This window comes from Rosa chinensis, chromosome 7 (genome assembly GCF_002994745.2).
Source record: "Rosa chinensis cultivar Old Blush chromosome 7, RchiOBHm-V2, whole genome shotgun sequence".
NCBI classification, from domain to species: Eukaryota; Viridiplantae; Streptophyta; class Magnoliopsida; order Rosales; family Rosaceae; genus Rosa; species Rosa chinensis.
Window position 1 is genome coordinate 24,290,125 of NC_037094.1, and position 11,871 is coordinate 24,301,995.

At 35.6% G+C, this 11,871-nt stretch overlaps 1 protein-coding gene and 1 pseudogene across 3 annotated transcripts; both read left to right on the forward strand.

The window, feature by feature from the left end:
• The first annotated feature begins 2,931 nt into the window (after window positions 1–2,931).
• LOC112176938 (enhanced ethylene response protein 5) lies at window positions 2,932–5,777 on the forward strand. 3 transcript variants are annotated; one of them, XM_024315084.2, is made up of 8 exons: window positions 2,932–3,320; window positions 3,985–4,059; window positions 4,191–4,359; window positions 4,485–4,558; window positions 4,921–4,997; window positions 5,078–5,153; window positions 5,243–5,338; window positions 5,430–5,777. In XM_024315084.2, the coding sequence occupies exons 3-8, from the start codon at window positions 4,266–4,268 to the stop codon at window positions 5,520–5,522; spliced, it is 510 nt and encodes a 169-aa protein (XP_024170852.1). In that variant the 5' UTR covers window positions 2,932–3,320; window positions 3,985–4,059; window positions 4,191–4,265; the 3' UTR covers window positions 5,523–5,777. The 3 variants fall into 3 exon arrangements, with proteins under 3 accessions (XP_024170852.1, XP_024170850.1, XP_024170853.1); XM_024315082.2 differs by having other exon boundaries at window positions 2,933–3,320; window positions 4,201–4,359; XM_024315085.2 differs by having other exon boundaries at window positions 2,935–3,320; window positions 4,324–4,359.
• Window positions 5,778–7,766: 1,989 nt separating this feature from the next.
• Window positions 7,767–10,863, forward strand: LOC112177643 (annotated as a pseudogene).
• Window positions 10,864–11,871: the final 1,008 nt, after the last annotated feature.

An 11,871-nucleotide genomic window follows, 5' to 3' on the forward strand; every position in this document is an offset into this window, starting at 1 on the left:
ATCTAATGATGAAGGTAGTCAGTGTTACAAGATGACCCGAATGGATTTGTGGGCTATATTGTTGGGATACTTATCAAGTAGTTTGATAGGTTGCTATTGTTTTGTGCGTTTTTTGACAGTGTGTGATACTTTTTCTTGAGGAGTGAATTCCACACTCCCTAATTTGTTCTTCACTCTCTTTTTCCTTCTTTAGACAAAATTTAAGTTACCAGAAAAGAAAACATGGACTATTTGATGCGGCTGAAATAGCCTCACAATTTAACCCTGCAAAATGTAGTTGTCAGTATAGGATAAGCAGGGATCGTTCAGTCCGTGGATTGTAGGGTACACCTACACAAAAGGTCAATTAACAAATAAAAGAATAAAATGGGGGTTTTCAAATTTGGTTCCTAATCTACTTAAAATAAAAACAAAACAAATAAAACAATATACAATGATCGACTTCCCTAACCTAGACCAATACCACTCGAAAATTACTAAGTGTAAAAACAGAAAATTCATTTCAACATGCTACAAAAATGTGCCCATCTTAAATGCCTAGATAAGAGCCCAAATGAAAAGCCTTAGCGGATCAATCCATTTATCTGATTCGTTCTAATGTAGGCTTGGATCGGAAAAGTCCTTACCAAGCCTAATACTACTAATTTTTGAAAACACTCAGCGTAATTCTCTTAACTAGTAGTATTATCTAACCCTCGAATCAACTCACACGTGCAAATTAACCATTACACATAGAATTTAACACGTAATTTCCAGAATTGTTTAATCATTAAAGCATGATTTTTATCACTCATTAGAACTAATTACGACTTGTTTAACTCAGCGTCTTAACAAATAACAATTACTCTTGGCAAATTAAGCAAACACACAAGAACTCTCACCGTTATTCTAGCATGCAAACTTATTAATCTAACTCTGAAAATTACCTAAACACGTAGAAGGGCACAAGATTGTAACATGCATTATAAAAGAATTCTCGAAATTAACTCAATAATAAACTGAAAATCTCAAAAATATTAATAAAAATATTCTGAAAATTTCATGTCTCCAATTACACAACTCGCAAATCCAAACACACAAAACCGAAATAAAAATTGTAAATAGAGTCATAGTTACACTTTGAAGCTTTCCTCAGCGGCTTAGCAACACGGTGATGAACTTGTCTCTGCTATGGTGGTGGAGCATCCTTGACTCAGCGCCTAAGAGCTTCGTAGATTGATGGATGGATGGTGGTCACGGTCTTGTAGGTGATGGAAGTTTAAGGAGTGAATTGGGCAGTCTTGGAATGGTTTTTGGCCAGGAAGTGATAGGCCAAGAAGTGATCGGCCAGGAAGTGATCTTGGCTGGGAAGTGATGCAAATTCTGTTCTGGACGTTGCCTATTTATAGGGGAGCATTAGTTGGCTTTTGTCGATCATACCCTTCATCATTGGACGGATGAGATTGCATCATAATTCCTTTAATTTCCCAACTGAAACATCTCCTTTATGGCCTTAACTCCTCTCATAATGGGGCAATTCCTTTAATTTCCAAGCTAAAACGTCTTTCTCTTATTTATTTTCCAGTTGAAACATCTTTCTCTTTTATTCCTCAACTGAAAACGTCTTTCTCCTTTATTCCCCAACTGAAAACGTCTTTCTCCTTTATTTCCCTTCTTCATTGCTTGGTCAAATATCTTAAATGCTTTATTTTATGACTCCATCATTGCTGTTTCAAAGAGTTCCACCAGGCAAGGTTTCCTACAACAAGCAGGAGAATATCAGAATTTTCTAGAGAAAATAAAGGGAATTAAAATGTAAAGACCGCAGAAACAGTCGACAGTGAGGAATCCTGATCCAGCTAGGATTTTTCATGAATTTTACTTTTTCCGCCTATTTCAACAAGACTCTCAAAATGACTTAATGACTCAAAACACTAAACTAAGGGAGAAACAAGGCTAAAATGTGGCACATATTCAATAATATCGTCACACTTTTTGCTCCTATCAGTATCGATTATAAAATGGGGTGTAGATTTCACTCTTGTTTTTCTTTGATTTGGTGTTTTGCCTGGCTTTGAGTTTTACCCCTATCCGGTTTTAGTAAGGCCGCTCTGACTCTTGTATGTTTCTCCTATTTTATGAACAAATTGTTAAAACTGTTCTGTCCACCTGCCAATCCACGATGCTCCACCATCGAAGACTTGGCATAAACAGCAGTAACAACACTACCAACCGAATCGAAAACAGTTTGAAATGAAACCAGTTGATCTGTGATTGAAAGAATTTAAGTGGAAGGATATCAGGCCTAGGCACCCCTCTGCCATTTGACAGATTAGAACCAAGTTCAAAGAACGCCAAAAAGAAACCGGAATAGAAGCCAAATCCACGAAAAGCTTATTGTTTTCCAATGATTTTAATTTGGTTCTAACTAATTAGATGAATTCAGTCTTTTCCGTGAACGTCAAAGCTGAAAGAAAATACACCAAAAGCTTGATGGCTTTGATGCACATCAATTCCACTTGGTTGACCTTGACTATAACCAAAATGAGTTGGACGTTTGTGGAAATTTTGTACAAGTTAAAAGCAAACATATATAGATATTGCAAAGCCAAACTTGTAGAAAGGAACACAGCTGCCTTCAAGATCAAGATCGAGTATTAATTAGAAAGATTTTAGTCCACTAAAATTTGCGTATTCAATCAACTCAAATTAAGAACCAGTGAACTAGGGATTCAATCCATCAAAATAATTAAAACAGAGGCTCAAATAATGTAGATGTTACAATTCAAGTAGTCAAGGGCCGGTCACACCATGATGATACGACCTGTTTGGTATGTACTTAAAAAAGTTATTTCAACCTTGACAGAATGCATGGACGAATCCATTTATGATATTAGACATGATGATTTGCTTTTGAGTAAAGAGCAAGGTAAACATTCCATTTATGTTTTTATCTTGATCGACTTCCCATTTGTACAATCATACTGTTGAATTGGGATATGAAGAAAAGTGCATCGGCATGCCATTTGTAGAAGAACCAACTTGAATATACTGACTATTTTCAGCTAAATTCTATAGCCAACAGGAAGGGTTACAAATAAAAATAAGTAAACTGAAGTGGATGAGGTATGAAAGCATGACACCAAAAACTCTCTTCGGCATTTCATCAAACGCCTTGTAGGCGTCCTTCACAATGACCCAAAAAAGTGAGGTTGAGTAAAACTCATTTTGGGTCTGAGAAGATTTAATTGAACTTAGATTCTCAGACCCAAATAAGGGTTTGAGATTCTCTCAATTGGCAAGTTCTTGGGTTTTGCTCCGAGCTGCCGTCAAAATCAAAGGTATGCTTCTTTCCTCTTTTGACACAAAATCACAATCAGAGAGGTGCTCGATTACTGGATTTGTGGGACTATGAACAAGCTATAGGTAGGAAAATTTGATTCATTGGATCTTTTAGGAATCAAACATTAGCTGTTTGCATAAAATGCTCCGAGAAATTCTTTTGGCAAATATCTCATGCATTCTACTTCTTTGAATAGATGGAGCTTTATTTGCATGCTTAATCTGTTTTTGAGTGTCAAAGTTGATCTGAGATGAATGATGGATAAATATCTTGACTTGTGTTACAATGACTGGATTTTGCTGTTTGGAAATTCCTTGGTTGTTCACCCAAAAATGAAAACCAGCTGATTTCCAGTTAGTAAGTGCCTGTGCATACATTACCCTTTTCTTTCTCCAAAAAAAGCAGTATTTTGTAGTTAAGGAACAATCACGTCAATTTATGTTCACATAGATATATGTGCTGATCTTCTTACCATTCTGAAATAGATGGGATGATATGACAACTATGAGTTTTACTGATAACTAAAGCCTGGGGAAGAAATTTTTATAATTGATTTGATTCACAAACTTGTTGAGATTGCTTCTTTGTAATTCTATAATCTTATTACCATTCTGGAATAGAAAGGATCATATTGTACTTGGGCATTTGGTGGTTGTTTGCAGTGTATTGGCACACAGAGGCGGGGGGCATGGTGGACATTACTAGGCCTTTATCAGGCCAATGCTTTTCGATCATTGGTACACATCTGTTTCTCATTTTTCTGTCATGCATCCGCTGAAATGTGCAGACAATTTTTGCATTTGTGGACAACTGAAATTTGATTGTCATGATTTTACTACATCAATCCTAGTTGTGGTTTTACATTCAGAAATTTTCAGAAGCATGTAGGATACAAAGTGGGTAACTGAGGTTGCTAATCATCGCTGAGCATTATTCTGTTACCATGCCATTAAGATTTGTGTTTCTCATGAACAAATTTGATGACGCGAGGGTAACCAAAGAAGATATAAAGAGGGCACTAGAAGAGCAGTGTGGTGGTGAGGAAGATGTATTTCTTATTCTGCATGCACTATTGCTTCTGTTTTTCCTGCTTAAATGTATTCAGTAAAATGTTAACCCTGAAGTCCTAGTCCTTTCTCATAATTTTCTCATGCTTCGACAGCTACCCTAGACATCCCTGGGTTTAACACTCCTTTCAAATTTACAAAATATTCACACGCTTACATGCTGGTGTACGTAAGTGAAACTGACAAGGACAAAATACTCTGTATGTATGTCTATGTATAATCTGGTGTACGTGGGTTTAATAACACTCCTTTCAAATGAACTGAATGTATCCATAATCTGGTGTACATACACGTGCTTGCTGCATATGTTCATTGGCATTATAGACTTTAAGGGGTGTATTTATAGGGGAGGGAGGGAGGGAAAATAACTACTTTTGTTGTGCTGGTACATTCTATATCCTGAATAATGTTCATACTAGCATTGCTGGGTGGGTGGAATGTGAAGTGAACAGAATCAGACCCAAAACTTATAATGCTATAGTTTCCGTTCATTCATTTGACTTCTAGTTGAGAACATCCTTGCTTTTGCAGTATGGAAATGTTGTGCAAGCTCTAAGAAGAGGCGACCTCCGACTTCTTCGGTATGCTTTTCAAGAGCATGAAGACAGGTATGAATTGCTTTCATTGTGAAAAGCTGGAGATTGTACTGCATTTTCTATGAGATGCTAATTTATTTGAAATATATCAGGTTCTTTAGGTTTGCTGTATATCTTGTCCTAGAGAAGCTAGAACTTCAGGTCTATCAGAGATTGTTGAAAAAAGATGTAAGTTCCCAAGCAACTATAAATCCGCCCTCTGACAGTATAATTTCTCTGAAGATTCAATTCATGATGATGCTTTCTTCATTGTGCAGTTATATTATCCAAAAGCTGAAGGACCCAAGCAAAGCTCACCAGCTGAAGTTGGAAGTAATTGTCAAAGCATTGAAATGGTCATTGATGTGGATGAGGTACTTGCTCTGCTGTCCCTTTCAATCTTGTTTTATTTCCAGTTTCTGTTGTTGATAGGCTATTTAATCAAATATCTGGTCAAATTTGTAGGTAGAGGGCATAATGGCGATGCTAATACACAAAAGTCTGGTAAAGGGATACTTTGCACACAAGAGTAGAGTTGTGGTTTTAAGCAAGCACTGATATCCAACTCTTATGCAAGTCCATAACAATAAATTATACTCTGCTAGTATTATTAACTTGAACACTCTAAAATATAGTTGAATAAACATAACAGAATTAGAAAAGATCTAGAACAGTATTAGCTTTACCAATCATCCATGGGGTTTGCTGTTCCTTTTTGCCATGTACACCGTCATTGTGATATAAATTCTATCTTTGTATCATCCGATAGTTTTAGGTTGCCATACTAACATAATAAAATTCTAGGTTTCTGATACCATTAGTTTCTCACTTTCTTTGTCACTGGAGAACTGGAGATTCCAGGATCTTGAGACTTGAGTAGTCCCATCTTAGGGGGATTTCAGTGTTAGCAGTGGTCCGGAAAGTTCAAATTTCTATATGCAGAGGAATTAAAACTATGAAGTTAGAATTCTTCCTGACAATTATTTTATGATTAGTCCAACGCTTCCGCCTGTCATGATGATGAAATAATAAATTTATCTCAGATTTTCCATGCAATGTTATCTTTATTTTTCTGAAAGGCTAGTGTTATGTTTCTGCTCTGACCTACTGTATTGTACAGAAATATGCAAACCTAGTGGCTAATAAGTGGTTGATGATTTGGCCTTTTGACATTTACTTTGGTTGCTTTATCAGAAGTTGTCAACTAATTTGCTAAAACACTCAAAACGGTATTAGTTTGTTAAATTAAGCTACGTTAATATTTGCATGAAGCCCTTTTTCTTCTTCATGGTAAAGATGGTAATTTTGAAGGGACATTGAACTTTCCTACAAGAACTAGTTTCTTGTTCATCAGCAAAAACAAGAAGCATTCTAAAGTCTTGAAATTAGGGAGGTTTGAGCTCAACAGGGATGAACTGGTGGCTGTTAAAACTCAATTCAAGAAAGAGATAAGTGAAGTAAAGAAACCAGTTTGATATAGATCTTTAGTTTTTGTGCATTTCTATGAGCTGCAAAATATTTATACATCTCTAAACTCCACCTGCCTGCAACCTCTTTTTTTTTTTTTCTTTCACATATGTAGACATGATATTGTTTGTTTCCAACACTAAGTTTATCAGAAAGGGTTAGTATGAGTCTTCCATTTCCCGCAGGGTAGCTATATTGAAACAATAAGCAAAGAAAATAGAAATTAGAGCTGATATATTGGCAGTTGTAGATGCTTTCACTAAGAAGCATGAACGCATATTACTTGACACACTGGACTAGGTTGACAACTATTCTCAAGAGTCATCTGAACATCCCCTAAACTAGATGACAACTTGGTTTGAATGAACATCAACTGACCATTCAGGTAATGAAGAAATATACAGGGAATAGTTTAACCATCTTAAGCCTCAGCATCTGATGCCAAGTATGCCTTGCTTATAATTAATTACTCCTTTTATCCCTCACTCTTTCCCTTTGCTTTTTTCCCACTATATAATAGTAGTTAACTATATACTCGGATACTCAGTTTGTACATAAAGATGCACTTAAAACAAATTTTCTACACAAGAACAGTTTCCTTTTCTTCCTGGACATTCTTCTCTTTGATAAAACGGACAAAAAGGCCGGTGCCAGTGGAGTTGCACTCTGACAGTCTTTCATAGTTTCATTCCATTGAGGAACTTTAACTGTTTGGTTAATTTTTCCATTTTTTCTGTCTGTTTTATTCCCCTTGGTTTTTCTCCATTACTGCTTGGCTGATTGGTTTTCTTAGTCTTGGATGTTGAATGATTGTGATGGTAGCATTGAATGGTCTTATAATCTGATCCGAAAGAGTTGTTATTATTAGATAGTGAATTATATTACCTTGTTTTTGGGGTTGAATTATTCCTAAAGAATAGTTATATATATATATATATATATATATATATATATCTATATATATCTTCATGTTTTGACTATACTTCTAGTAGTGGCCCTGTTCTGCATTTGTTAATAAACATATGGTTTTTAAATGATTAGTACATGTGTTCTTTTAGTAGATTTATTGGGTCTGGGATTTTATATACATGTGGAGAGAATATCATCATTTGTAGTGTTAGCAAGAACCAAAAGGAAAGTGAATAGAATTAGGCAAATGGATTTCATGTAGTGTTTCAAAGCATTCCTAAAGTTAATGGTAAATAGACTTGTTTCTCTCAGCTGGAAAACATATCATGCAGCGTTCTTTTGTCTGACAATGCTCTTACCTGTTACTAAAGAAAGAGATTTTTTCTCTCAAGAACTTGAATTGGAACAGATCGTCAAATTTTGCGGATGGATAAAAGTAATGATTAAGCCCTTGAGATGATATTGGCCTGTGTAAAGGATACATCTCATTACTCTTTTAAACAGTTGAGAATGACTCGCACATTCAACTGAACTCTAAGTTCAAAGTTATCCTTTTTAAACGCCCATTTTGGAGACATTGTGACATTTTGTGCCTCTCATCATTTTATCTATTTAGTTGTCAATCTTATGGTTCGTTGCTGTTTTCAACTTTTCATTTAGGGTCAAAAGAATGGCTTGCAGAGGTTCAATTTCTTGGTGTGGTAAATCACCCAAATCTAGCAAAGCTTCTAGGATATTGCTCTATAGATGGAGAAAGAGGGATCCAACGGCTATTGGTATGTGAATATATTCCTAATAGGAGCTTAGAAGATCATCTTTTCAACAGGGTTTTGAACCCTCTTCCTTGGATCACGAGGTTACAAATAATGCTTGGTGCTGCTCAAGCTCGGATTGGCTTATCTACACGAGGGACTGGAAGTCCAGGTGAATATAGTTTTCATTTATTTGACCTATGTGTGACCTTGCATTTCCTTTGAGTTTGTTTGGAATGTAGAACTACCATATCATGTGAACATGTGACTCATCTATGTGAATTTGACCAATGGAATACCAAATCAATATAATGACCTGCTTAAGCTAGTGAAGTATTAGAAGTAGGACTAGGAATGTAGCAACTACTTATTACGTCATACATCTTTTACTTGTTTGCTGCATTTATAGTGGCATCTCTGGTTTTGGAACTTAAATTGTATCTGCTAATAATATAATTGCCTTCAGTTACATACATTGTTGGACACTGTCACTTCAGTAACTGTCCATTATCTTGATGTATTCTGTTCTCTAAAAGCTTTAGCTGTTGGGACCCTGTGGTTGTGTCACATAGTATAAGAGTTCTTGTGTTCAAAACCTTCAAATGACAATGCACTCTTCTTTGCTGTCTAGTACAAATCGAAATTGGACATAAAACTTGGGAGTAATATAAAAGAAGCATGAACTAAATTATCATTGTGTAATTTCTGCGCGTTAATAGGTACCCACTGTTTACTTCAACACACTAGTCCCCTGATCTTGTTCTTCCATTGCTGTAGCTGAAAGTCAATTAAGGGGAAAAATTTAAATTCTTGCTACTTAAAAATGCTTTCTGTGCTTTAATGTTAATGTTATAATACTACATCATAGATTTGGTTCAGCTCTGCTTGTGAGCCTGAAACAAAAGCTGTCTTCTATTTTTGCTTCTGCCCATGAATATCCAAATGCTAAAGAGTGTATTTAAGGATGGTAGATAATGGCTTACCTCGCATGGTAGCTCTTTATTTGTTTGAAGACAAGAATTTTTATGTACTTTGTTGAACCTTTTTGTTGCATTGTTTGAATAGGTGATATATCGAGATTTCAAATCCTCCAACGTGCTCTTGGATGAGGACTTTAAGTCGAAGCACTCAGACTTTGGGCTTGCTAGATAAGGGCCAAAGGGTGACCGTACTCATGTATCGACAGCAGTAAGTAGATAATAGATGACTTATTTTATTACTACCCCAAGTTCTTTTAGAAATCAATGTCAACTTCATTTGGAGGTTGGCAGAATCTTGTTTAAATTGCAATATTGAGAGGACAATTGGTATTAGTTATTATTCGCCTTTCTGATGGTGTTTCGTTTTTGTACTGCTTGCTGAATCTAATGAAAGGGCTGACCTATTTGCGTTAAACAAAAAAAAAAACATTTTCCCTGGTTCATATTGTATTTGCTTTTGTTATCGGGTGTTAGTGACTCATGGATATGCTGCCCCAGAGTATGTTGAAACAGGCCATCTTTATTGGGTTAGACAGTACCCTGCAGACAGTAAAAAGTTCAGCATGATAATAGATCCGCTCCTGAGAGACCAGTAATCGCCAAGCTGGCAGATAGCTGCCTAAACAAGAATGCAAAAGACCGGCCAACAATGAATCAGGTAGTAGAGATCTTGAAGCAAGCTATACAAGATTCACAAAAGGGTACCAACTCTGTAAATCACAATTATTGATCTGCATAAATGAGTTCTTGATTTTATTATAAATATAACAAAAGTTTGGAAAAAGGAGAATGGTTGTTCATCCTCTGATGTGTTTGATCAAATGCAAAACATACAAAGAAGATAAGTTCATAAACAGGTTTCATATAGGGTCAAGTGCAATTGGCTCTTGCTGTATTGTATTACTACATATCATAACATCGTGATCGTATATGTTTAAAGGCTATGAAACCTTCAAAGTCTGTGATAGCAACTGCCAGATTCTTGGCTCTTTTATGCGTGAGTCATATATGGACTTCTGTATGATATGCTTCTATACTTGCTTGTTTGATTGTTTAATTAAAATTATTAAATCTGTTTGGAGATTTAATTGTTTCCAATTATTGATTGAATACGTATTGTACACGGAAGATTTAAGTAGAAGAAACTAGGATGGGACAAACTTGGCCGAAGATGTATATTCTTTCGGGTATATGTTTTGAGTCCTTGACATGAAGATGTATATTCTCGTGTTTCTTAATCAATCCCAAAGCTCAATTAGGGGTGAAACGCAGTAAAGATGCACAACTTGTTTTCATTGAAAAAGTTTCTGTTTGAATTTTGTGTTCATTTTCTGTGGCAGAACTTTTATTATGATGGCAGAAACAGATTTGAAGTTAAATAGTAAAAATGCACACCAACTATTTGAGATTTTGCCTGTGCAAGCAAGCCTTGTTTAGTATCTACTGAGTTTTCTACAGTTACCCGTCCGAGCTTGCAGGGTCAATGATGAATCTATTTTATTGATTTCGTACATTTGCTTTAGTATTTGTCACTTTTCAGCATTCAAGTCCACAAAGCAGACAATGTAGCTATTTATAGCCAGATTATAGAGATCTTTCTTTCGCTTTATTCATTACTCAACGCACAGGCTATATTTACATTATGAGTGGTAAATGTTGGTTGGGCTTCTGTGCTTGCTCGTTACCACTGCAATTGGTTGTTCAAGAGTTGGGAGCTCCAGCATAAGATCGGATTCATATCAAAACGGCCGAGTACAAGGCAAGAGCACTATAGGGGATACGTCAGTACAATCTTGTTCACCTACTCGGTTATTTTCATGATCAGTTGTACTCAACTGCCGTTAGATCTAAATCCAATAGTAGAGGATACTGATGGAAAGTAAATAAATTTCATTCACCTTATTGTTATCCAGTGATTAGAATTTTTTTTTTTTCCTACTAGTCCCATTTTGCAATATCCGGACATGTTTTCTTTTGATTTGTACATACTTCCATACAAACGTCCAACTTATTTTGGTTAGAGTCAAGGTCAAGCAAGTGGATCGGAATTAATCCACATCAAAGTCGTGATCAAACTTTCGTGTTATTTTCATTCAGCTTTGAGATCCATTGAAAAACTGAATCCATCTAATTAGAAAAAAAAAACATTAGAAACACTAAGAATACTTAATCAAAAGTGGTCTCATTAAACCATATGTATAAGGGTATAATCCAAGAGAGACGATACTCCTTATGAAAGAAAAAGAGAACACACACTCTTAAAACACAAAAAAAATTACAATATACTGCACTGCAAATTAATTATTCCAATAATACAGTCCATATATATATACAAGTCCATTTGGGATTTTGGGTCATCTTGTATATATAGGTTTGATTGTGACACGACCATCTTTGTCTATGAAGAACTTGTGAATATGGACAAGATCAGCCATAACTACTTGTATATCTTAGTCAAGTCGAACAATTTCCAAAGACTTTCACAAAAGCAAGTCAATTCAATTTTAACACACACGTATGGTCTCCAAAATCTGCTGTCACAAAACGAGCTGAATCAATTTTCTTGCAATAGTTTAACAATTAATTATCGAGCTACTTAAGTTGAGCTATTGATTTATTGAGAAGTGGTTTTCGGAAAGTCATTGATTTATTGGGAAGTGGTTTTCGGAAAGTCATTGATTGAGGAAATATTAAGAGAATTAAGAATTTTCGAGTATTTGAGTATGATCCATTTTTCGAGATGGAGTTCAGTTATTCGAGGAGGCAATTATGTTAGCACATGCATGCATTACATAGTCG